Source organism: Microcebus murinus, chromosome 9 (genome assembly GCF_040939455.1).
Source record: "Microcebus murinus isolate Inina chromosome 9, M.murinus_Inina_mat1.0, whole genome shotgun sequence".
NCBI classification, from domain to species: Eukaryota; Metazoa; Chordata; class Mammalia; order Primates; family Cheirogaleidae; genus Microcebus; species Microcebus murinus.
The window spans coordinates 88,997,372-89,024,590 of record NC_134112.1 but is presented as its reverse complement, the minus strand read 5'-3'; the positions used below and the strand labels follow the sequence as shown (position 1 = coordinate 89,024,590).

The window sequence follows — 27,219 nt, the reverse complement described above, 5'->3', positions numbered from 1 at the left end:
CGGGGCTGGCGCAGAGGCGGCGGGAGCAGAGGTTGGGTTTCGGGCCTCGTGTGACCGGGCTGTACCCGGCAGCCGAGCGGCGCCCGCCCTGGACAGAGCTTGCAAGTTCTTGTCTGTCTGAGGACTTCCACGAGGTCTTCTAGGATCTCACGCAGGGAAGCTCCGCTCTGCAGCCCACCCCGGCTGGCCGCTCTCCCCTAAGGCGTGCATCGGAGCAGGCCAGAGTCTGATTCCTTATCGGTTTATTTCCTTCTAGAACCCTTTAGAGGAGTGGCGTCCTGATTGATGTCGACCCAGCTGCTCTATATCGCTGAGGGAGCTAAGTTTAACAAATCAGTTTTCTGAGATAATTGTGCCATCTCTTCTTGATACTTTGTGAGCTAAAACGTACCAGCCGTCCGTCTGAACTCTGACCACGGCGACAGTGCTCCCCAAGGGGACGTATGCACTTCGAATTCCCACACGTTGGCTAACATCGTTCCACTGTATTTACCCCAGACCTCCAAGTACAGACCTTAATAATCCATATCCTATCAATGTTATCAATAGAACATGTCGCCCCAAAATTCATTTCCTCCTCCAGTGATGAAGATCGTCCCTTCCTGCAGGCACAAAACCTCGCTCATTTTTCACTCCTCCTCCTCCACGATTCTCTACCTAATTTCTCTCATCTATTTTGGTTTATTCTTTCAGTTATGTGCTAGCATCTATTTCATCTCCTCAGGAGAGAAACTTACCCTGTAAAGGATCACAAGATGGGGACAGAGTTGATAAGGCTCGAACTGTGTGTCAGAAGAAATATTTAGTAGCACACACCCTGCACTAAGTTTGCCAACTAGACAGCACCTGCCAGTAAGCTCTTTATTTTGTGCTCATGGCTTCACTGTTACCCAGCTTTCATGCGTCCTTCCTCCCCATCCCAGCCTCTTGAGAGCAGAGACCATTTCAAAAATCCATCTGCAAGGAGTTTGCCCTGCAATCTTCATGACGAGGCGTGCAACGTAACAAAGCTTGGTGACAGGCTGGTGGTTAGCTAGGTGCACCCACTAGCTCAGTGACCGGCCGCCCCCATGGCACCCTCACAGTGCCACCGTGCAAATGCATGGGTCAGCAAATCAAGTGAATATATGTCGTAAATCTCTGGGGACCCTTTCAAGTTCAAACCATGAATGTTATATTTGTGAGAGCCGAAGTTCTGCTACAGTTCTTTATCCAACTAGCGGTGCCGTGTGGGTGCACCGTGGGGGCTCCGTGGAGGAGAGGGGGTTAGAACTAGGAAGGATGATGGACAGGCAGACAGTGACAACAAGCTGGCACTTAGCCATGGCTTTGTGTTCTGCTTCTTTAAGGTTGTGGAGGCCATGGAGATCATGTTATTAGCCGTTGTGTCTCCTGTCATCCGCTGTGAATGGCAACTGGAGAACTGGCAGGTGGCATTAGTGACCACGGTGAGTATCTGCTGTGAATGAGCCAAGTGGGGGCCTGGGCTCCCCTCCCCCATCCCACAGGGCTGAGAGCCAAAGGATACCTCAGTGCTTGTTGGCTTCCCAAATTCATGGGTTCTGGGGCTGAAACCAGCAAGTGATGCCTCTTTCACCTTTCTCTTTTCTTTGAACTGCTAACTTCCCAGCCCCAGGCAAGAGTCTAGAGGAGAGAAATGTGAATTAGAACAAGTGACTCTTAAGCCTTAGGTCAGTCATGGGTTAGGTCAGAGGTCAGATCACTGAGAAGCTAGTTAGACAATAGTGACTTAAGCAATCACCAAATCACACTCACTGAATTTTACTCATTCAACTTTTCTCAAAGACCATTATGAAAAAAGCCTTGTGAATTGCATGACAAGTTTTGTTGCAAAGTGGAATTCAGGATATTATCCATTGTCCTTGCAAAAAGTATTAAGTGCCAGTGAATTGCCAGTAGACTGTGTGCACGGGTGCACATTACGAAGCCCACAAGCAGTGCCACGCTGCTTAAATAGCAGGTGACACGGAAGCGAGGGGAGCTGAGGTCACGAGGCGGACAGGAGCCAGAGGCCCCCTCGAGCTGAGCCGTGTGCAGACTCCGTTCTGGAGCCCCCCCCCCCCAGCACTGGGCTGCAGTGCATAAGCCTCCAAGCAGAAACTATCTGACACAGATCCATATTACAGTTCTTTCCAATTACCATGTTGTATAACAAAAATCGATTTTATGTAAAAGCATTATTGACTTCACAGTCATTATACGTTTCTCATCGGGTGGATATTGAAGTACGCTGTCTACCACTGAGTCTGTGGGTTTTCTTTTTTTAATCTTCAGAGGCTCCTGATACGTGACAATGCTGGTGGCCATACCTGGGGGTGGGAGCCATCGGAGGGCTCTCAGGAGGGGTGTGGCCAGTTTTCCAAGAACCCCAAGGGCCGAGCTAGAGGGTGGAGGTCCAGCACGGGGTGCTGTGGCGACCAGTGCTAGAGTGTGCAGAGGCGAGGCTGTGTGTTCTGGAGTGTTTAGGAGACGGCATCCGCCAAGGAGGTCACAAGGCGAGGAGAGAGGGCTGATTTTACGTGGGTATTTAAGCTGGTTTTAATGAAGACAGGGCTTTGTAGGGACCAAGGGAAAACATCCCCTTCACCCTCTGCAGGCTGACTGAAAAATCAACCGGCAGAAGGCAGATTAATAGAAAATGTGTACAAAACTTTAACATGCATAGCACGGGGGGATTGCAGTAGGATGATTACTATACTTATATACCCTTTTACTTTTTGGCATGAATTATTTTTAATCTATACTTTTAGAACAGAGAAGGTTTGTATTTTTACTTATTTTTTTTTTAGAGACAGGGTCTCATTCTGTGGCCCAGGCTGGAATGCAGTGGCACAATCACAGCTCACTGCAGCCTCGAACTCTTGGGCCCAAGTGATTCTCCTGCCTCAGCCTCCTGAGTACTGGGACTACAGGCGTGTTGTGCCACTGTACCCAGCCCCACAGAGGTTTTCTTTGTGCAAGGCTGTTGTGGTTTTCAAAGTGTCCTTGTAATGGTTTTTGTCATGGGCACGTGTGCATGAGAACCCCACCTTTGTGGCCCCTCCATTCCATTTTGTTGGGGTTTTGGCATAAGTGACTCCATTTTGATTCTGACAACTTCCACAAAAGCATTAGTTGCCACTCTCTCTATTCTTAGGGTCATGGCTGTAACTTTAATTGTAACTGCTCCGCACCCTAGTTGGTTGTAGGTATGAACATCTTATTTCCTGAGAATGTTGGAGATCCAGCTGTGGCATTTGCATCTGCCACTTCTACAAAATTATGTGATGCAGCAGTTATATATATTTACAGCTCATCTTTCATTGGTTGCATTTAGGTGTTCTATTGTGCCTAAAGGGGCTCCTTAATAGCAGTTGTGTGTGTTCCCTTGTTAGGTGGATCAAAGCTCAGAAGGCTTTTTTCTAAGTAACTAAACTTGCCCACAGTGTGACTGCTTCCTTACAGTCTTCCTTCTTTAGTCTGTCATTCCTGGTCCTGGCTGTGAGTCCCATCTAACTTTGGCATCTGCCCCCTGGGCTCACTGGCAACAATCTTGCTACCAGCAGGATTCCATGCAGATTGGCAACATTTCCAGTTTCCCAGGCTTCATACCCCCTAACCCCAACTCCACGTTCCCCATAATAGCAGTCGTTAACTGAAAATCTAAAGGACGTGGGTGTATTATGTCCATCGTGTTTTGCACATATGAGTTAATGCTAAAGAAATAAAACTTCATGTGTTGCTTAACCACTTCGGTACCAGCGTCGACTATAGTCGACAGCCACAGATGAACGCGCACAGGGACTTTAGCCAACAGCTGTGATATGACTTTTCTAATTTTTCGTTTATCAAAATAAAATTGTGAACATTTAAAAATAACGTAATGAAAACACATATGTATGTGTTACCTATTCTGATTTACATTACAAGTAAAGCTGCCTGTAAAGTAAAACAAGCTTTCAGTGCTTTAAAGCTTTCCTCATCACACAAGAGCAAAACAGATGCGCTGTCAGCGCACGGCACACACTGTCGTGCGGACTGCGGGCAAGGTTTCGCGGCTGGTGAGCACTGTACCGAAGTGGTTAAATCAGAGGGAAGAGTCATTTTCACACTAAGGATAGGCACCTGCAAAAAAGAGCAGAAGGGAGGAAGGGGGAATGGCAGAGGGATGGGGTGGCAGAGAGGGAGAGACAGACAGAAAGGGGAGGACAGAGAGGGAGTTTTGTCACCGCATTCTCCCAAACGGGGCTACAGAATCAGAGCTTTGAGCTTTGGGTGTGACCATACCAGGCTCGTTGCCCAACGTGCAACAAGTCAGCACAGGGAGATGCAGAGTTGCAGCAAAAAAAGAAATTTAATCCTAAGGCAGCCAAACAAGGAGACGGGGGGTAACCTCTAATCCACCTCCCTGAAGAGTCTGGGGCTTGAGACTTTAAGGGATTTGGCTGAGCAGTGGGTCGGGTGCGGAGACAGTTGATGGGAGGAAGGGTGCAGGGCAGAGTTCAGTTTCTCCCTGGGGGTCTTCAAACTGGTTGGCATCAGCTGTTCAGCTGGAATTCGGGATCTAAAAAACATGTTAATTTATCAACAAAAGCCTTATGATTCTAACATCAGGGAGCCAGTCTGAGAAAAATGGGGTCAGTTTGTAGTGTTCTGTGGCTTTCGGTTAGTAAGCAGCTGCGGGAACCGAGCCAAGGTGCAGCCTGATTAATACCTAATTGTAACTATATTGCTGTCCAGAACCCGCCACGGAACTCTTGTGGACCCTGTGATGACAGTTTCACGGGCTAACGTGGGCTCTGAGTCAAGGCTTCTATCCCAGAACGTACAATACGTGGGGCAAAATCATAGCTTCTGTTCAAGAATGTAAGATTTTTTTTTTTATAGTTCCCTGTGGAAGAAATGCATTGCAGTCTTGCTTATGAAGAGTAAAGAATAAAGAAAGAGCAAAGAAGCAGCCAAAGAGAAACAGCTTTTCTGCTTTTTCTTCTTAACCTAGAAACACAAGTTCACAGCTTTCCTTTGATTGCCCTGGAGGCGACCAGTCAGGGCTCTTCCCAAAGAGGAAAAAAGCCAGTGAGGCCTGGAGCTGCTTGAAGGCAGAAAAATAAGTAGCCTAAAGGCAGAGCTTACATCTCAGGCTGAATTAAAATGCTGGTATCCAATCCCAGATCCTTGAACTGCCATCAGGGAAGGACAAGCCATCGTGCAAACAAGGAAAATAAGCAAGTTCATCTTAGCATTTATATTTGTTTTGGAGAGCTTTTAAAGTGAATGGTTTTGGTGTTCAAAGTTTGTTTACTTGTGACAACATGGAGACCGCTTCTGTGGCCTCAACTTGCCTAGGGAATAAGGCAGAGCGTGAAGGAACCGAAATTTTAAAAAATCATAATGGAAATTCACAATTACACACCCGGGTGGAGTCGAAGCCATCCCTGGGTTAGAGGAAGGAGGTTACCTGCTCCATGGACCCTTGTTGTCACCTGGTGCCAGGGTCTTCAAGGTGTGGGGTCATCGAACAAGAAGCATAAACACCTGCCAGGGGCCAGGGCTTCGTGAAACCCTTTACAGAGTTAACTTTTACCCCTCACATATTTTCAATCTATTTTTAGTGAAGATGGATGAATGGTTAATGTGGTAAATTAACATCTTCTGAAAACTCTTAGAGAACCATTTTCTCTCGCTCCCACCTGCAGATGGTGTTTTTTGGCTATATGGTTTCCAGCATCCTCTTTGGCCTCCTGGCTGACAGATACGGCCGCTGGAAGGTAGGTCGGGCCCGGCGGTATGACTTGGAATTTTCTGTGGCATTCTTACCACTGTTTCTCGTTAACGGGCATTTTCCTATCAATATCTATAACAGAAAATGCAGCAATTTCCTTCCCTGGCAGCACATTTTTGGGCTTGTATCTTTTTTTTGGAGACTCTTGCTCTACCCTGGGTAGAGTGCAGTGGTGTGATCATAGTTCACAGCAACCTCAAACTCCTGGACTCAAGTGATCCTCCTTGCCTCAGCCTCCTGAGTAGCTGGGACTACAGGCACACGCCATGACACCCAGCTAATTTTTGTATTTTTAGTAGAGACGATCTTGCTTTAGTAGAGACGATCTTGCTCAGGCTGGTCTTGAATCCCTGATCTCAAGCAATCCTCCCACCTCGGCCTCCCAGAGTGCTAGGATTACAGGCGTGAGCCCAGGCCCGTGTCTTGATCTCTCATCTCTTCCCGAGGTACCTGTCCCCACACCTGGTCCCCTGCAGTCCGGTTATGGAGTTTGAGAGGAGATGCATGTGTTATGGAGGTCTAGATGTCTCTACCAAGATGGTGTTTAGGGGTTGAAGGAACAAGCAAAAAGGAATAAGCGCTGCAAAGTGGCTCTATTTGAATTTTTTTTCCTTTTCTTTTTTTTTTTTATTTTGGCATATTATGGGGGTACAGATTTTAAGGTTTCAATAGATGCCTTTTCCCTCTCTCCCCCACAAGTCTGAGTTTCCAGCATGACCATCCCGCGTTGGGACTTCTGAACACTCATGGACTGGGTGCATACCCCACCATTTGAATGGTTTTGTTACTCAGAGGTAGTTTAACATAGTGGGGTTGAGAACAGAAAGGGCGGCTCTATCCATGAGGGCATGAGTCTGTTCTCCCGTTTATCAGTACATCCACCTAGGAGAAGTGTCAGTAAGAAAAAATGGAAAAGGCTGGTTGCATTCCTTGGGGCAGCCCCATTTCTCTTGTAGTGGTTTTCCTCTCTTGTAGCTGTTTATGGTTTTTGCAATCTTTTAAAAGATGATCTTGTGTCTTGCAATAGAAACAGACTCCTCTTTGGTCCTTTGAGGTTGTTTCCCTCTTCAGTGGTTTGATCTGGCTTGTCAGCTGCTGGAGCTGCAAGCTCATCACTTTAGAGGCCTTATTTTTCTTTCTTTTGGAGAGTTTGAGAGACCCACTGGGCAGGATTGACAAGTTCATGAGTCCGGATTGTTGCCCTAAAGTTCATTTGATGTCTCTTAACTAAAATGAGTAGGTCTTCATCTGGTCCTTTGAGGAAGGTAGAGTTTAAAAGGATATCATTTGGATGATTTTTTTTTTTTCTTTCCCATGGCTTCATATAGCATATTTGGATGATTTTTGAAGAGCTCACATCTGCCAAAACTGGAATATTGTTTGAAAGCTTTTTGCAAACTATTCAAAATAATTGAGAGCAAGTTCACCTGGTTTTTGTTCATTGTTAGATCTTCGATAAATTTTTTGGGGGAAATATTTGTGGTATAGCATCGTGAAGCAGTTTTGCCAAGTTGCAAATTCACTCTTGGTCTTCCATACTATTTTTATTAAAAGCCTCTAATGGATTATTTCAATTTGCCTTTTTAAGCCATTCATATACCAATGTGGACTAACTGATAGAGGTCAGAATATCTGGGGTCATAAGTTCAGACATTCAAATCAAATTCCTTTGCAAATTCTATGGGGTTTTTAGTTGGGTCTGGAAAATCCTTTACAATATTTTTAAGTTCAGTTTTGTTTCACAATTATATACACAAATGCTGGTTCTCCTCTTCCTGTCGCTGGTTTTACTCTGAAAGGGGCAGCTAGAAGGATGCTCTGTGGTTTTTTTTTTTCAGCCTCCTCCCATGGCTGAGAGAGGGGGTGGAAGAAGTGATATATCTGGAGGTGGAAGGTTGGACTAAAGTGGACATACAGGTGTAGAAGAAGGCAACAGAGGAGCAAAGGAAAGAGAAGAGATTTCCAAGGTTTACTTTAGCTCTGAAATAGTCTCTGACAATTTTGTTTGCCTCCCCTGGAGGTAAGCAGCTTTTCCTGTACCTCTCTTAGAAACTCCTAGATAACATTGAAAGTAGGCCTCCCATTCAATTTGTCTGGTTCTAAAACCTGTCTCTTTCCCCCCAATTGTGCACATAAACATATTAATTTTTTAATATTCCAGAAGACCCCCATTTTGGTCATTGTGATTTGAGATCATCTTGCATCACGGGAGTCCATTTACGTAGGTGTTTACAAGATGGAGTCCCATAGATGTTATAATACCTACAAATCTAGCTGGTGTTTCCGAGGTGGGTTGTCCCTTAAAGGAAAGTTCAGTTTTTGACAAGTAGTTTCCCCTAATTTTAGAAATTCCTTTTCAAAAATGACCAAGGCTGGGACAGTATATCAGGTTGGAGTATGCTGTTATATGAGTGTCACTCCTCAAAGAGTCACCAGTGAATCATGAATTGCTCTTCTATGTGCCTCAGAATCTCTGATCATCTTGTATTGGCAGATTGTTAAGGTACCAGGTATCCAGCCCTCATGTGCATCTTCTGGCTGAGCCCAAAGTCCCTGCAAACGTTCTTCTTGCAGGGAGGCCCTATGAGACTGCTACACGTCATGAACAAATGTCCTAGCACCTCTGTAAAGCCTCTTGTCCCCTAGAGCACCCAACCAGGTTTGGAGGGCGTGAGTGTCTCTTAACTTCCGGGGGCCTTCATGTACCTTTCGGTTTGAAAGTGGCAGGAACTGGTCACAAATGCAAAGATAAGTCCAAATTACAAGCAATAAATGTTATAGCTCTTTTAGAATTTGTCTAGCAGGTTTTCCAGTCCTTACCACAAGGACCCCCCCCCAAAAAAAAAAAAAATTACGAGCAATAGGAAACAGCTGCAATTTTAAAAGGAGGCTATATACTGTTAGGCCAAAAAAAGTAAAACCACCAGTGCGAGACTGCCAGTTGTGTAACCCAAACCTCCTGCTGTGAGGCAGCCACGGAGAAGGCAGAAGTTCTCTGCAGATCTCTCTGCCTGAATCTCCTGGCCAGGGACAGAAACAGAAGCCCCTCCTCACTCTTAAAGGGAGGAAAGAGTTTGAAGAAGCCCAGATAAAATCTAAACCTCAACTGAAAGGAAGGTAGATATAGATTTCATCTGGGCTTCTTTTTCAAACTGTAAATCTTGACCTAAGGGAATAAACAGAGTCAAAATTAATATAGGCAGGGAGTTTATTTGGGCCAACGTTGAGGACCACAGCCCAGGAGTCATAGATTCAAGTTGCCCTGAATACATGCTCCAATTAGCAGCGGTTGTAAGTGGGTCTTTAAAGGGGGGGAGGGTGGCTGAGAAGCCTGGAGGCAGTTCCTAAGTTGTTGACCAAGAGTCCACATTGGTTCATTAAGGTAACTTAAGCTATCAACTGGCTATATATGTTGTTCTTTGTATCACAGATTCCAGGAACACGAAGACAAAGGGTGAGGGTCACATTATGCAACCTGGGGTAACATTTTGGATAATTTATGAGCTAGTCTGGAAACTACAGGGAAGGAAAGAAAAAACAAAGTGCCTTTAAACAATTACCCCCAGGCACAAGTGCGGGGAACATGACTGAAGTCTCATGCTCACGTCTCCCTGGGCCTGAAAAATTTCCATACCTCACATTCCTCAGACTGCTCTGAGCCACTTCACTTTCTCAAGCTGATGGATGTGCATAGTTAAAACAGAAAGGGAATTTGCAGGTATAAACATAAGCAGCTACACATTAGTTAACTTTGGTATAGCTTTGAAACTAAGCTACTTGCTCAAGGTCAGACACCTACTAAGATAAAACATCAAGACATAAATTATGTCTTCTGATTACAAACCCAAGTCTCTCTTGTTCTTGTTTGATTTCTGGTGAAGAAGGCCTCTCTAAACATAAACACAAAGAGAAACCTCAAAGGAAAACATTAATAGAATAGGCTGTGTGGTTTAAAGTACATAAAATAAATATCACAGCTGCCTGTAAATTAGGATGAGAACACAAGTGTCTCAAAAGAAAAAGTGCACAAAAAGGCATCTTATCAAAGAAGAAAAGAAAATGGTCAAGAAACCTTGAAAAAACATTAAAGCATAGGAGTTATCAAATCCATATCAAACATCAAATCCATAAGGAAATTTTCTTTTCTCAAAAAATCCTGCACTGCAGAAACATTTTCATGCCTTGCAAGTATATAGACAGCCTCATTATATCCTATTTGATTATATTATGTATTATACATATAATATATATCATTATACCCTATTGAGATAATTTTTCTGACCATCATCTTAGCAGTATGAATCAAGAACCTTGAAAATATCTATTCTGCTAAGCTGACAATTTGTCTTCCAGAAATCTAGTTTACTGAGGTTAAAAGAGAAGATGCAACAATGTATGCATAAACATCATCATAGCTTATTTTAATAATGAGAAGATTTGAAATAACCTCAGCATTCAACAATAGGGGAAGGGTTTATAATACATGTATTAAAGTACATTTTTCCACTGGAATATTTTACAGCCATTAAAAAATTGTTTTCCCACTGGGTGTGGTGGTTCATACCTGTAATCCTAATACTTTGGGAGGCTGAGGCCAGAGGATCATTGAGGCCAGAAGTTCGAGACCAGTCCCTATAAAGAAAATTTTTAAAACTTGGTGTGGTGGCACACACCCATAGTCCCGCAGTCCCAGCTACTCGGGAGGCTGAGGCAGGTGTTTGAGGTTGCTGTGAGCTGTGACGACACCACTGCACTCTAGCCTGTGTGACAGAGCGAGACCCTGTCTCACAAAAAAAAATGTTAATGATATTTTCTCTGGGTCAGACAGTCCAGGGTGATTTCAATTTTTTTTTAACCTTTTATTTTTTCTTCTATTTTTTCTGCTACGAACTTATATTGTTATAATTAGAGAAAAAAAATACCTTAAATTTTCTCCTCATACTCATTTCAACATCGTGCATTATACTCCTAACAGGCTTGAGAGCGGGCAGGGCGTGTTTTTGCTTTCTGATGTACAAGTTCGGGGGTCCCTGCCACCTGGGAGGGTGGCCGCAGTGGGGGTGTTTTAAAGAACGGTCCAAACGTGGCACGTCTGGGCTTTCCGACAATGGAATGGCATGGGTTGTATGGTTTGACTGTGAGAGACCGTGGGACAGACTAGCTGCTCACAGCAGCAAACATCTGGCTGGAGGCTAAGAACCGGCTGCAGAAGGTAGGTTGTCTCCCTTCCCTCCCTGAGGCAGGCCCATTAACAAGTCCTCTTCTGTCGCTTCAGATCTTGCTGATCTCGTTCCTGTGGGGAGCCTACTTCTCCCTGCTGACCTCTTTCGCTCCCTCGTACATCTGGTTTGTCTTCCTGCGGACGATGGTGGGCTGTGGCGTGTCCGGCCATGCACAAGGGTAAAGATTTCACCCAGAGGACCCCGAGAGAGCAATGCGTCCCCTTGCAGCAACTTATACATGACGCTGCGCTTAGTGGGGCAACAGCATTGCTAAATTGTGAATTTGTAGGCTCCACTTGTGCTAACCCATTTTGAGCTTTTTGTTTGGTTTTTTTTTAGTGACGGCTGCTTATTTATTGCTCCACTAGGAGCAACATTTGCTCCCCCAAAATGATGGTGAGGGTAGCAGAGTGCTAGACTGAGCTTGTGTTAGCGCTTTTGTTCCTAAGGCTAAACATTATTTTCCAGATGAATAATGTTTTGCTAGACTAAATACTAAGAAAAAGTGCTATATTAGCTAGGTAACAAAAGTGTCAAGCACAAACACAATTTATTCATTTCTTGAGAATTTGTTGGAAGAGTTTAGTTTGGCCATAAGCACCTGTTAGCATTAGGAATGACCATTGTAAAGTGTCACGACACTGTGACGTAAAACAGGGCTGAAGTGAATTTGCCAAGCAAGGTAGGTTGTATTGAAACAGACATGGTGCCACTTGTCTGGGTGAGTGCGTAGGATCTTATTGTGCATGGGGATGAAAGTTGTTCTGCTAAATGTTCTGGTCCTTGGGAGCCTTCTTTAAATTAACAGGACCAGGTGATTCTCTCCTGGGTGCCTTGGAATAAGTTATCCTTAAAATATATTAGATGTCAAAGCACCTAATTACCGCCTTCGTGTGTTAGGAAGAGAATTGTTCTTCCCTGGGGCATAAGTTAAGCTTTGAGCCTTGGAGCCCTACAGGAGTGGAAGCTAAGTAGAATTTTAAAACATCCCTCAGAAAACAGCCAATAAATACTTTAAAACCCCCGAACCCTGCCTAATAATAGCAACAGAGAAGAGCAATTAGGAAACTGATGGAATATGATTCCATTCATTCTTCTAGTCACAAAGTTAATGTGTACTTAATTAGAAACCTGTGCTTTGACTGCCATCATTAGTTGGGAAAACAATTTACCGTCTCTTGGGTGTATTTTAATTTCCCAAGTATGTTTTAGAATAGAGAATCAGGCTTTGGAAAACATTTGTCAATGTTTCTCTTGGCAAAAAAAAGATACGGCTAATATCTCTTAAGTGGTAGAAGGTTTAAAATAACTTTGAGAGTAAAAATGTAAACAGAGCAGCAGTGGAAAGTTTACTTTTTACTGTTCCCTTCTGTGTATGCTAACTAACAATTATATGTTCTTGTATGATAAACTTCTATGTTTTTGAATTCTTTATTACTGTGACAAGAAGAATTATGATTGTTTTTAAAAAGATTTGGTTTTATAAAAAATTATGATTTTTTTTTCTCCTTCTTCCTCTTCAGGCTAATCATAAAGACTGAGTTTTTGCCCACAAAATACCGAGGCTATATGCTACCCTTGTCTCAGGTAAGGGAAAACAAAAGTTCACCAAATCTTCTGCATTCTATAAAATATTATGTGCATACAGGAGAGATTTCAGGTTTGGTTCCAGATCACTGAAATAAAGAAAATATCACAAAGCAAGTGACACAAATGTTTTGGTTTCCTGGTATATATAAAAGTTACGTTTACCCATACTGTAGTCTATTAACTATGCAATATCATTATGTCTAAAAAAAAGTACATACCTTAATTTAGAAATACTTTATTGCTAAAAAATGCTAAAGATCATCTGAGGCTTCAGCAGGTGGTAATCTTTTTGCTGGTGGAGGGTCCTGCCTTGACGTTGATGGCTGCTGACTGATCAGGTGATGGTTGCTGAAATTTGGGTGAACTTTTTCTTTGCATTCACAACTTGGCTAATGATTTGGCACAAGAGGCCTCGCTTTTGCCCTATCTCAGTTTTCCGTGTGCCTTCCTCACTGAGCTTAACCATTTCTAGCTTTCCATTTAAAGTGAGAGATGTGTGATCCTTTTACTTTTAACACTTAGAGGCCACTGTAGGGTCATTAATTGGCCTAATTTCAATATTGTTGGATCTCAGGATATAGGGAGGCCCAAGCAGAGGGGAAGTGGGGGGTGGCTGGTTGGTGGAGCAGTCGGAACACACACACGTTTATCGTTTTTAAATTTGCCATCTTATGTGGGCGCCATTTGTACTGCCCCCAAACAATTATAATAGTGCTATCAAAGATCACTGATCACAACAGATATAAAAATGAAAAAGTTTGAAATATTGTGAAAATTACCAAAACGTGACAACAGAGATATGAAATGAACACATACTGTTGGGAAAACAAATGGCACCAATAGACTTGCTCCATGAGAGGTTGCCACAAACCTTCAGTGAGTGAGTGAGTGAGTGAGTGTGTGTGTGTGTGTGTGTGTGTGTGTGTGTGTGTGTGTATGGCGTGGTGGGGAAACTAAAGCTTGCAATGTCTGTGAAGCACAATAGAACGAGGTGTGCCTATACATACTTTTTCTTCTGGTTGATCGTTCTTTGGTTGGTTAACACACTGACCGTCACTTGGTACCGGCCAGCAAGCACTGGGAATGCTCAAAGCCAGAGGTCCAATGCCAAGGTTTCCTGCCATCCAACAGTGCCATTTAGAACACGGTAACCAGGAAATACTCCAGTGACTGGTTTCACGGGAATGACAGAGGCCCAGGAATACATCTGGGAGGAACTTTCTCTCCCACTGAGTCTTCCGTGGTGGGTCCCAGCTACTGCCCCTTAGCGCGCCCTTCCTCCCTGCCAGGCTCTGGTATTGGCAAGTCTGGAATCGGCTCGTGCCTGAGGGAACATGCTGTGACTGCCACCTCCCACTGAACCATCTATTCAGGTGACAGGACGGGGGCACCCCCAGGGCCTCCTCAGGCGCCTGCTGGCCAACCATTAGAGGTTTTGAATCCAGAAGACATGCCAGTATAGGTGCCCTATACCGTCTGTGATTATCCAAGAGCCCTGACCTTTCAGGACTCGAGAAAAGACCCTTCCCACTGAAGTGTTATGTATTAGCAACAAATAAAGGAGTAGGAGAATACTTCACTGTTGTTGCTGAACTTGGGCAACAAAAAGAATAAAAACCTCACAAGCACTGCATACTAACTCTGTTCCTCCCAGCTCTCTCCTTTCCATCTTTGAGGTGGAGGCACACACTTCTAACACTTACTGTTTGGATTTTACAGTTGGTGTTACTTGCTGAGCACAGTCCTGCTCAAGCGTACCCACGGGCATTTCTCTTGTCCCCGTCTCTCACACCTTGACACGCTTCCTGGTTGTCTCTTCCTCTCCAGTCCTTTCCAGGTTCTCTGGGGTTATCTAGTCTACTCCCTGGTTTTAGCTCTCTATGTGGGGGTATCTGTGACCCCCACATCTTTATCCACAACAAAGAGCACCTGCTTAAATTTCAGACCCAGGCAGCCAGTGACCTGATGGTCACTTGAATGTCTTACAAATACATGATGCTCAGAACTTATCCCTTCATCTTCCCTACTGAACACTGTCCTCTGTCATCTAAGCCACAGACTCTGCCATCCTGGACCCTCCCTACCCCTCCTCCCTATTCAATCACTAGCCCTGCAGACTCAGGCCCTGTTGTTGGACCCTTAATCTGCGTGTCCATCAGCAAACCCTGTCACCTATATATCTCCACAACGTATGCCAAATCATTAGGCTGGAGTGCAGTGGCACCATCATAGCTCACTGTAACCTCCAACTCCTGGGTTCTAGTGATCCTCCCACCTCAGCCTCCCAAAGTGCTGGGACTACAGGCACACACCACCATGCCCGGCTAATTTTTAAATTTCCTGTAGAGGTGGGGTCTCGCTATGTTGCCATAGCTGGTCTTGAATTCCTGGCCTTAAGTGATGCTCCCACCCCAGCCTCCCAAAATGCTGGGATTACAGGTGTGAGCCACTGCACCCTGCCCTAATCAGTTTATTAAATAATCTTATTTGGGTTTTTGTAATAGAATTCTTTAGTTATAAAATAGTCACCCCTTAATTAGTGTCCATGAAATGTCCATTATCTTTCTCCATCTCTGTACAGTAGAATGGAGTTGTCATTTACTCCCCACCTTCAGGCGGGTGAATGATCCTCCGGCTAAGGCTCAGGGTGGTTCTAATCCCGACCAATGGGGCAATGGTGGGCTCCGTGTTATTTGCTGATATAAAATGATTATATATATATATATACACATATATATATATATTTCAAGTATAAACAAAATGTGGAGCAATATGTGTACTGTGGGCACCATTCATGAAAGAGAAAACTGAAACATCCTTATTAGCTTGTATATGCTTAGAACAGCTTTGGAAAGATCCAGAAGAAATTGGTAATACTGGTTCCTCTGAGGAGAAAAAGCAGACGGCAGAGGACTAGAAAAGAACAATTTCACAACTGTCTCCTTTGTGCTTTCAAAGTCATGATCCAGTGAATGTATGACCAGTTTATATAAAAAAATTAAGTCAGTTTCTGAGACTTCATAGGGTCCCAGATTTTTTAAAGCTCGGTGACATGACTGTGTCCAGCTGCATCTCCTACTTACAGAGAGCAAACCGAGACAGAGAGAAGAGGCTTGTCCAGCACCATTAGCTGGTGCCAGGAGGGGTCTTAGCTGTGTGCTCCTCAGTCGACACTCTTTTCCACCTCGCCTTTCACCCCGGCACAGCGCCGGGCGAGGCGGCTCCCAGGAGCGCAAACGCTATGCGCTCTGGGTGGGCGGGCTGTCACCTCCCCTCCCTGCCCAGGTGTTCTGGCTGGCCGGCTCCCTGCTCATCATCGGCCTGGCCTCCGTGGTCGTCCCCAGCATCGGGTGGCGCTGGCTCATCCGCGTGGCCTCCATTCCGGGCATCATCCTCATCGTGGCCTTCAAGGTGAGTGAGCGCCCCCTGTCCTGCCCACCTGCCGGCCAGGTGGCCTTTCTGCCCCACAGATACCTTTCTCATGTCCACCGCTTTATTGGAAAGTCCGTCTCCACCCGCTTGCAGCCCTTGCCTCCTTCAGCCTGTGCCATCGCCCCTTACTCCTGGGGGTTTTCTCTGGTGTCCCAGCCCTGTTGGTGCTGACGCCTCCCTGACCTTCAACACTAGATGCCGTTGATATGTTCTCAGGCCGCCGCGGTCCTGCTGGCTGCGCTTCTGCTCACCGTTCATCTGCAAGCTGCCCCATGGCAGAATCATCATCTTCCTTGGTTTCTGGTAGAATTCTACGTGTTGTTCAAAGACAGGATTGGCTGACTGGAGCAGGGCTCTGTTTCCTTTGTGTTGCTACCCTATGGAATCAAAGAATTTCACAGTCTTTTTTTTTTTTTTTGAGACAGTCTCACTGTTGCCCAGGCTAGAGCGCTATGGCATCAGCCTAGCTCACAGCAACCTCCAACTCCTGGGCTCAAGCAATCCTGCTGCCTCAGCCTCCCGAGTAGCTGGGACTACAGGCATGTGCCTCCATGCCCAGCTAATTTTTTCTACATATTTTTAGTTGGCCAATCAATTTCTTTCTATTTTTAGTAGAAACAGGGTCTCGCTCTTGCTCAGGCTGGTTTTGCTCCTGACCTTGAGCGATCTGCCTGCCTCGGCCTCCCAGAGTGAAGAATTTCAGAATCTTAAGTGTCCTTGGTGGTCATTTATTCTGAACCTCAGCCCATGCAGGCATCGCTGTAGCAGCAGGTGTCTGCCAGAACACGCCCAGCTTCAGGCATGGGACACTCTATGGATTTTACAGTGTATCCGTCTCCAGGCAGCCCAACTTGTCAGGAAGGTCTTTCTCAGGTTGAGCAGGATTTTCTCCTTAGAAATTTACTTGCAAGTGCTACCACTCCTCTGGAAAACCAGAGATCGCTCTTCTCACCATGGCATCCCTTTAAACATTTAAGACTCTGTGTCTGACCAAGCCGTTCCTTCTCTAAATGAAGCAAGGTCATTACCTCCGAGTCCTTTTCAAGACATTTGGTCCCAGAGCCCTGCCCGTTTTCTTCTGGGCAAGCCCGGTTGGCCGGTGTCTTCTGTGCAGTGAACTGTTGCTCAGAATCGCACCCAGGTCCCCAGGTGCTCTGGGCCTGGGGGCTTGGCCAGCGTGTCGCTTCCTGTGAGCAGAACAGCTGCCCCTCTCGACGTAGCCTAAGACTCATTGCTTCCCAGCCAGCTGTGTCCCACTGTTGGGTTCTTCTGTGCTTGGGATCAACTACAACCTAAGATCTGATCTACGTGAGTTGTTTTCAAGCCTAGAACCTGAAATCTATAATTATGTAATGGACCTATTTTCTTAAATCTAAATGAAATTCCAACATTTAAACTTCATCCTTTGGTTACAGCCCTAGATTTGCCTCTAGGGAGGCAGCATGGCCTCTTGGCTCTGGAGCTGGACTTTCTGGAGCAGAGTCCTGACTCCACTGTCCTGGACAAGTCAGCCCACCCCTTTGTGCCTAATGAGCGGGCGTGTCTCATGGGACTGTCGCAAGGATCGAGTTAGACACCATGTCAGACTCTCTCCAGTTAGTGTCTGGAACATAGTCAGTACTCGATGTGTGGTAGCTATTGAGCTATATGATTACTAGTTTGACTCTTGGTCTTCCCATTTAATTCACATTGAGTATGTACCAGGCCCAATGCTATATTACAAGGTTAAAAAGATGCTTCAGACACAGTTTTTACTATCCAGAAGCTCCTAGCCAATCGGCAAGAGCGAGCGACAAATGCAAAAACATGACAGTACTAACAAAACTGGGGTAGGTGCTGTAACAGCTAAAGCTCTGTGGATGCTCAGAGGTGAGAGTGAGTCATCCCAGTGGGGCGGTGCTGTTGGATTTGCGCCTTGCGGAGCGGCACAGACAGCCTTTGGCCGGAGAGGGACGGGCATCTGGGCTGGCCGGTCATGCAGACGTGAAATGCAGGACGTGTTTCGGGGGGTGGCTGGGAGGGGAGGGGAGCTGGTAGGAGGCAGGCTGGGAAGACCAGGGTCGCTGGAGGTATTTAGAAGGGGACTGTGATGAAGGGGAGGGTATTGTGGAGGTATCTAAGAAGGGGACTTCTCACTGTGGAAGGGACTGCGTGCCGGGAGCTGTGTGGAGGCTGCGCGTGAGGAAATAGGGAAGAAGCTGGAAAATCAGTCACAAGTGTCGGAATAATCCCAGTGGGGGACCTGAACTGCCCGCCGGCCATGGGAATGCAGGGCAGGAAGACGCTTTTCTGAGGAGGAACCAACAGCCTCGATTGGACGAGGCATGACAGACAGGGAGAGGTCCGAGTTGATTCTCGGGCTTTAGCGGAAGTTCATACTGTTTTCTGCATGTGATTCTGAAATATTCCACTGTCAGAGGGTTGAGGGTGTCCATAGCCAGGACTGATTCCTCCTCCACGTGGGGGCTAGAGCTCCCTGATATTGTACCCCTTTAGGGTGTTGCACGGTGAGGAGGTCCGGGCTTCCTGGGGAGGGGCTGGGGTTGGGGGGCTGGGGCAGCAGGTATTTTCCAGTTGGATGCAAGGATTTCATTGTGTTAACAATGAGGTAGGCTCTACTGGTGCAAAGCTTGGTGTTGGCGTATTGTCATCCTAGGTGGGACGACGATAAGGGGAACAAGACCTTTTTTGTTCCAAATGGAACTTGAATCCAGCAGAATGCCTGCTATGCTGTACGCCCTTAAGCGGGCTCATATGTTTGCTGTCTCGGGACGGTAGAGTAGCTGGAGCAGTGACAGCCATACCCCCGGCCCTACAGCAGTCGCCTCTCTGACGTCTTTGTAATCCGTGCCCAGTTTATTCCTGAGTCTGCTCGGTTCAACGTCTCCACCGGGAACACTCGGGCTGCCCTGGCCACTCTGGAGAGCATCGCCAGGATGAACCGCGCGGCCATGCCGGAGGGGACACTGGTGGAGCCCGTCCTGGTGAGTGCTCGCGCCCCGGCCAGCCCCACCCTGAGCCGTGGGACCTTGGTAAGGGACTCGTCTTCATTTCTCTCATCAATGAAGTGGGAACAATACACCTACCTTGCAGAGCTAGTCACATGATTTGGCATCATTGCTTCTAGGTGAGAGATTGTTGTTTAATTTTATTTTCTTGTACTGGCCTTGTCTTATTTGTATAAACCTCATTAAACAAATTTTCTCACATCTCTGAGATCGTTGATATAGGAATTAATCTCCTTGAATGTTTGGTAAAAATTTGCCTATGAATCAGTTTGATCTGATATCTATTTTGGGGGAGGCTGGTTAGAGGAGAGCTACACACTGTTGAGCAGAGGGTTTTTTAAAAAAAATAAATAAAGCTATTTTTATCGTGGTGAAATATACCTACAATTTACCACCTTAATAATTTTCAGCATACAGTTTGGTGATACTGAGTACATTTACATTGTTGCACAGCCATAACCACCATCCACCTCCAGAGCTCTTCTTATAAAACTGAAATTCTATATCATTAAACAAAACTCTGATCCCTCCTTCCCCAACCTCTAGAAACTACCATTCTATTTTTTGTCTCCATAAAACTGACTACAGTAGCCACCTCCTGTAAGTGGGATCATGCAGTATTTGCCTTTTTGTGGCTGGTTAATTTCACTTAGCATATTGTCCTTATGGTTCATCCATGTTGTAGCATATGTCAGAATTTTCTCCTTTTTTAGGGTGAATAATAATCCACTGTGTGTATATACCATGTTTTGCTTATGTGTTCATCTGTCCATGGTTACTTGGGTTGCTTACACTGTTTAGCTGTTGTGAATAATGCTCCTATGAACACAGGTGACCAGATATCTCTTACAGACCCTGCTTTCAATTCTTTTGGGTATATACCCAGACATGGAATTGCTGGATATAATTCTTAGATAATTCTTTGTCTAATTTTTGAGGCATCACTGTATCATTTTCCACAGCAGCTGTACCATTTTACATTCCCACCAACAATGTACAAGGGGTCTAATTTCTCCACATCCTGGGCAGAGGAGGTTTTTTAAAAACTATGATTCAATTTATTTATAGGTTATAGTCTACTTTTGTTTAATACTTTTGATTGAATAAATTTTTGATATATATTCATTTTAAAGAAAATTGATTCATGTAGATTTTCAAATTTCTTGGTATAAAATTTTTCCCAATGTTCTTATAAGTTTTAAAACTCTAGTGCAAGTATTTGCCCTTTTTATTTTTAATACTGTTTATTTGTGCCCTGTCTCCTTTTTTGGGGTCTAACTTACTAGATGTTTGTCTATTTTTTTATTAGACTTCAAAGAATAAGCTTTTTCTTTGGTAAATTCTCTTTATTGATATTTTTGGTTATCTAATATCTATTCTTTTTCCTTCTGTTTTCTTTAATATTTTTTCTAGTATATTGAGCTCAGTACTTTATTTCAATACTTTTGATTTTTAATAATTTAGCTACATTTGTCAAGTATTGCTATAATTTTATTTTTCCTTCTATTTTGTAATTTATTTGGTTCTCTTTAACCATTGAGTTATGTTAGCTATCTTTTTTATTTGTTTCTAATTTAATTGTATTTTGGTCAGAGGATGTTATCAATTATGTGGAACTTATTGAGGCTTTCCTTTGTGCTCTACATAGTGATCTTTGTTAATGTTCCATGAATGTTCAATAAAAATGTGTTCCCATTGAGTATATATATATATTGCTAATTGTGCTGTATGACACTTCTAGATTTTGCCTCTTGAACTAACAGTTTTTCAATAAGATGATGACTTTGTCCATTTCTCTTTATAGGCCTAGCAGTTTAATATTTTTTGAGGCTCTCTTGTCATTGCATCCTAGTATATAGTAGACTTATTTTGTTCATATATTGTTCTTATTACTTGGAACTTTATCCTTATGTGATTTTGAGCCTTAGATTCTATTTTCTTTCATGTTAATATATTGAAAGTAGCTTTGGTTAGTATTTTCCTTGTACATTTTTTCCCAGCCCTTTTTTTAAAAATATTTATTTTCACTCCTCTTACTATCATTCCCAATCAGCCCTTTATTTTTAACCATTGTGTATTGCTTAGATTTAAATATATTTTTATAAATCTATAACTGTTTTTTCCTCACTCAATCTGATATTCTGTGCTTTTGAATGAGTTTGATCCATTTACATGTATTGTGATTATTGGCATATTTTGACTTCTGTCACTTACTTTGTATTTCTTCTTAACCAGGTCTTTCCTTTTTCCCTTTTCTAACTTGTATTAGATTGATTTTGCTTTTCCCTCCCCTATATTTCCTTTTAATTGGGTTGGAATTTATGCATTTTATGTCTTTTATTATGGAGGTAGCCCTTAAATATTGAAAACACACATAATATCTAATATGATTTGGTACCTTTATCTGTCTTTTGGACAATACAAGTACCTTAAATATGATCTTTCCGATTATGATCTTCCAAATCTTTTTTTTTTAATTTGTTGTTTTTGTATTTTAAAATTTTACTTTTTTCTTTTTTTTCGTTCATGAACAACATGGAACTTCAATTCCAAATCTTTTTTGACTAATATTTGTTTCACTTCATTTGTAAGTGTCCCTAAATTAATCATTATTTTAAAGCTAGTATTTAGATTTGTTAACATTTTCAGTACTGTCTTTTTTGTTGGTTTCTAAACTTAGTCTTTATCACCAGTGATTTCTTATATCCCTCTCCTTTCTATTGAGTTAGTTTGGTTTTATTCTTAATCTTTAAATGTTGGATCTATCTGAGTTTAATTGGGCATAGGAAACATGGTACAGATCTAGCTTTGTCATATTCAAATAGCAAACCAGTTATGCCAATTTTTAAAAAATTTGAATATATTTTTGAATATTCTATTCTAATGATTTGTAGATTCAAATATATGTGGGGATTTATTTTATTTTTTCTATAAATACATGAATTTATTAGAAATGAGGTCCCAAAGTGTTGAAAAACAGTTGATTTATTACAGATAATCTTAAAATAGTAATGAGTCCATGTGTGTTGTTATTTTTTTATTATTCCAGCATATTATGGGGCTACAAATGTTTAAGTTATATATATTACCTTTACCCCATATGTGAGGATTTATTATATGATAAAGAGAACATTTCAAATTGTTGGGGAAAGGATAGACAGGTCTATTGTTGGTCTGATATGACTGTTTTAATTACAGTATTTTGTAATGCATTTTTCATATCTGATAAAGTAAATTCTCCTGGTCAAACATCCTTTTCAGTATTTCCCAAGCTATTTTCTCAGTCCTATTTTTCTGGAACAATTCTGGAGTCACTTTATCAAGATCTGCTCACATTGTCCCATCAAAAACAGCCCATGAGATTTTAATTGGGGTTTTGTTGATGTTATAGGCTGATATAGAGAGAATCAACAGCTTTATAATATTGAGTATTCCTGTTCTGCTACGAATATTTCGCCATTTAGTCAAGTCTTTGTTTCTCAACAGCTTTTATAGCTACTTATATAAGTTCCACATATGTCTTGTAAAATTTATTCCTGTCCCACTTCATTTAAAAAAATTATTTTATAAATAGAACTTTAAAAATTAATATACGTTCTATCTTGCTCATCCCTTTTATTATCTGTGCTGTGTGGCTCATTTATTTTCATAGTTGTTCTCTGAAATAGTTTTATAACTTCATAGCCCTGTTATCAACAGTATGTGCCAATTTCTTGATTGCTAAATGCCACCTATTCTAATAGGATTCCTTGCGAACTGGTTGAAGAAGCCATTTCTCTGGGGAAAAAGCAAGAAACATCTTTAATGTAAGACTTGGGCACATCTGGGAACGTAGGAGATACAATCTAACTACAGGACTTAACCACCTCCAAGTGTTCAGACCAGGCCTCTGCCTACATCCCCCACTGGATGGGGTTTAGTGTCGCGCCCGCCTCGCCAGCAAGGAAGACGCGGCAACCGGAGTTCTTCTGACAGCGCTTTATTGGGGAATCTGAAGATGACTAAAGCGGAAGACCCCGAGGAGCTCTCGGAGCGGGCTTATATAGGCACTAAGTACATTAGGCAGAATCTGATTGGCTCACGCAAGAGCCCTCATTAGCATACTTGCTGAGAGACAGGAAAAAGCCCCTACACATGCGCGGTTCACCCTGTTTATCAGTCTTGTGGTATGGGTGTGACCAGGAAGTCGGGGCCATCTGGCAATGGCGTTAACACCGCGCCCCACATCTTTAGGATGTTTATTCTTTTTTTTTTTTTTTAGACAGAGCCTCACTCTGTTGCCCAGGCTAGAGCACTGTGGCATCAGCCTAGCTCACAGCAACCTCAAACTCCTGGGCTCAAGCGATCCTCCTGCCTCAGCCTCCCAAGTAGCTGGGACTACAAGCATGCACCACCATTCCCAACTATTTTTTTTCTATATATATTAGTTGGCCAATTAATTTATTTCTATTTATAGTAGAGATAGGAATCTTGCTCTTGCTCAGGCTGGTTTCAAACTCCTGACCTCAAGAAATCCACCTGCTTCGGCCTCTCAGAGTGCTAGGATTACAGGCATGAGCCACCGGGCCCAGTCTAGGATGTTTATTCTTAAAACTGACAAGCGCATACACTACAAACTCACCATGTTTAAAACAGAACTCATTTTCCTCCCCCAGCCAGCTTTGTTTCCTTCTTTCTAGTCGTTTCTTTCATTCTATTGTGGCAAAACACACATAACATAAAATTGACCATTTTAACCATGTTTAAGTGTACGATTCAGAGGCATTAAATGCATTCAAGATGTGTGTAACCATCACTACTGTCTACTTCTAGAATTTTTCAACCTTCCAAACAGAAACTCTGTGCCCATGAGGCAATGACTCCCCCAGCCCTTGGTACCCTCCGCTCTTTCTCTACTTTCTGTCTCTGTGAATTTGCCTATTCTTGATATCGCATGTAAGTGGAATTGGTGATATTTGTGCCTGGCTTATTTCACTCTGAGTCCCCAACCAGCTCTTATTGAATGCTTGTCTCACTCTGTGGGGACCCCTTTGGCTCACTCCAGCCCATCCCAGCCACCATGTCCTGTGAGCTGCCAGGTCCCACGGTGCTTTCGCGTCTTTTATATGTTTTATGTCCAATCTCCTCCTTTCACACAGCCACTTCCTTGCCTTGTGCCCTTGTGATTGTACTCAGCACAAGACTGTCAGATGAATATTCTGGTGGTTTTTTGTTTTGTTTTGAGACAGGGTCTTGTTCTGTCACCCAGGTTAGAGTTGCAGACTCACTGCAACCCCAAACTGCGGGGCTAAGATGATCCTCCCACCTCAGCCTCCCAAGTAGCTGGGACTACAGGTGCACTCCACCATACCCAGCTAATTTTTCTTATTTTTTGTAGAGATGGGGTCTCTCTATGTTGCTCAGGTTGGTCTCCAACTCGTGGGCTCAAATGATCCTCTTGCCTTAGCCTCCCAAAGTGCTGGGATTACAGGCGTGAGCCACCATGCCCGGCTAGACAAATATTCTTCAATCATCACATACCACCCAGTTTGCTCGGGAATCATCAGTCATTCCCCCTTCCCCCCTGCCCACTACTAGATGAAGCCCAGAGAATCCTCATCCTGGCATTCAAAGCCTTCCATAATCTTTGTCAATCAGCTATTTGAGCAAGTGAGTGTGTAGATTCATAGCTTGGTGCAAATTTTGATAGGAGGAGGGAAGAGGACAGAATACAAGGATACTGGACATCCGGCAGGGTGAGAAGGCATCACCACCAAGGCGGGGAATGAGTACAAAGCAGGGACACTGGCAGCTTTCTCCATATTACCAGGGCTGGCACGGCCGTGGGACGCCTGTCCTGCACCCTGCTCTCGCTGTGTCTGGGATGGTCAGAGCAGCAGCGGCATCCTGACACCCTCCATGAAACCATTCTCTCTGGGATCGTGCTGCCAGAGTAGGACAAGTGACATCAGAGTGTCCTACGTGCAGGCAAGAGGTGGCTACTCTGGGTGTTCCTGATTGGTTTCCCAGGACATCCCTGGTGATAAAAACCTTTAATCCCACTGCCACCTGGCCTGCATTTTAAGTGTGAGGTAGCGTGTGCTCAATACTAATGCAAAAATCATGAGGATTAAATGCCCCAAACCTTCCCCATACTCAAAATTGTGTTTTGGTAAGGTATTCTCAGTTTGCTTTGTGGAGTCTTTCCCCTAATTATTAAGCATATCTTGAAACCTAATTGTGGAACAGGAACCCTGAGCTTTCTTCCAAAGGATTAAGGATGATTCCAGTATTCTGGTTTATTTTCTGAATTTTAGAAATAAGCTCTCGTGGGTTCAGAGTTCAGGAAGCTACTGTGACAGCATCAGCTACTTCCTACCAAGATGCTGACTACTGCATCTTACAGTGCAAGCATGGGGGTGGGGAAGACGAATGAGTTGCTAGGCAACTACGATTAAATTAAGCTATTATGCTTTATAGAGACTAGAACATAATCTTCAAGTGGCTATGAAATTTTGATTGTCAATAGTATAAAAAACAAACACGGTTGCAAAAAGAAAATCTCTACGGATATAATTAGCTCAAAACCGTGAACAGCCATATGATCATGAGTGACCAAGTCCAGCCGGTTTCGGTGGGTGCTTTGTGAATCCGACCCAGGAGTGGCAACTCCAGGACGGAAGAGCACTGTGGTCAGCAAGGCGTTCTCTCTCCCTCCCTCCTCCCCCCCTTCTATTCTTCTTCCCCTCCATCCTCCATATTCTTCCTCCTCCTTCCTCCCTCTGTGTCCTACTTCCTTCCTCTACCTTTCCTCTCCTACCTAACCTCTCCCGTGCTCTCCCTCCTCCCTTTACTTCAACATCCTCCATTCTCTATCTTCTCTCATCCTTCTCCCCCTTTTTCTTTCTTCCCTCCTCCCCTTCTCAACCTTCAACCTGCAGTCTTCTACCTCCTTCTCCATTGTATGCTATTGTTTTCTTACATAAGCCTCATACTCTTTTTTAATATAAGATTTTTTATTTTAATGCTAATTTTTAGAAGACTCTCCCATTAGTATTATGGTTACCTTTATGTACCTTCCTACCCTCCCACCTCCAGGCCTGCGCTGGTGAGGAGAGGAAGAGTTGAGGGGGTTAGGATCTTAAGCTCAATGAGTTCTAGTACTTGCCAATGATGATAAAAAAAAAAAAAAAAGCCAAACGACTGAGCAGCAGAGATGAATGTGTTTAAAAACAATTATGGTTTGAGTGAGTTGCACTCATGGGAGCTGAGTGGTCTCACCCTGCCATGTTCCCATAATAATCTTGTTTTCCTGTAATCTAAAGTATTGGTGACACCTTTGCTCATCTTTAACCTGCTAAATGTATTCTGTATCCCCATTTTCTTTATCTCAGGAAAAAAGAGGAAGATTTGCAGACCTGTTGGATGATAAGTATTTACGGACCACATTGCAGATCTGGGTCATATGGTAAGGATGGAATGATTTCAAAACTAGCTTTAAATAGGCATTTGGAAGAAGCTCACTTAAGTAAATCCACTCTGGGTGCTACTGGGGAGAAAAACACAAGACAGACTCCAAATATTGCCTCCAGCAATGTCTTACTCTGCTAACATCACCATCAACAAAAATAAATACAATCTTAAAAAGAAAGAAAAACCCTAATTGTTTACAACCAGTTTTTAAATTTTCCTTGTGAATATATGAGCTCAATTCCTAACCTCTTGCAGCCGAGTCCTTTCCCTCCCTACATGGCAGAAACCGATCCTTGGAAGTCGCCAATAATCAAATTCAATGTAACAGACTCTTGTGGTCCCCTTGGTGAGTCATATCTTTGCAGCCATGACCTTGAGTAAGCAAAGATTTCCTAAACCTGACACAAAACGTGCTAACTACAAAGTAAAAGATTGATGGAGTTTCGCTACATTAAACTGGGAACTCTGTGAAGTAAAATAGCACAAAGAATCTGAAAGGTATCAATTGGGAGAAGAAATTTGCAATGTATAACTCCAAAAATTATATCTATAATTATGGTATATATTACACATATAATTTTTTTCAACAATAAAAAAACAGACAACCCAGTTTAGAAATAGGCAAGAGACTTGAACAGCCACTTCACCAAAAATGTCAACATGTCAAAACACGTTCAGCCTTAAAGTCACCAGGGAAATGCAAACTAAAACCCAACGAGATACCATTACAAAT

General features: G+C 43.5%; 1 protein-coding gene and 1 non-coding gene across 2 annotated transcripts in view; both read left to right on the top strand.

Annotated features, from left to right (window-relative positions):
- Nucleotides 1–27,219, top strand: part of SVOPL (SVOP like) — a 54,732-nt gene that overhangs the window by 2,364 nt on the left and 25,149 nt on the right. Inside the window, exons 3-9 of the mRNA XM_076006640.1 lie at nucleotides 1,350–1,448; nucleotides 5,697–5,768; nucleotides 11,058–11,182; nucleotides 12,528–12,591; nucleotides 15,880–16,005; nucleotides 18,882–19,010; nucleotides 26,408–26,481. Of these exons, the coding sequence (XP_075862755.1) occupies nucleotides 1,350–1,448; nucleotides 5,697–5,768; nucleotides 11,058–11,182; nucleotides 12,528–12,591; nucleotides 15,880–16,005; nucleotides 18,882–19,010; nucleotides 26,408–26,481 (689 nt within the window). The remainder of the gene's footprint in view (nucleotides 1–1,349; nucleotides 1,449–5,696; nucleotides 5,769–11,057; nucleotides 11,183–12,527; nucleotides 12,592–15,879; nucleotides 16,006–18,881; nucleotides 19,011–26,407; nucleotides 26,482–27,219) is intronic.
- LOC142873183 (U7 small nuclear RNA) lies at nucleotides 8,553–8,615 on the top strand. The gene has a single exon (XR_012921226.1). It is a non-coding gene; the product is annotated as a U7 small nuclear RNA (small nuclear RNA).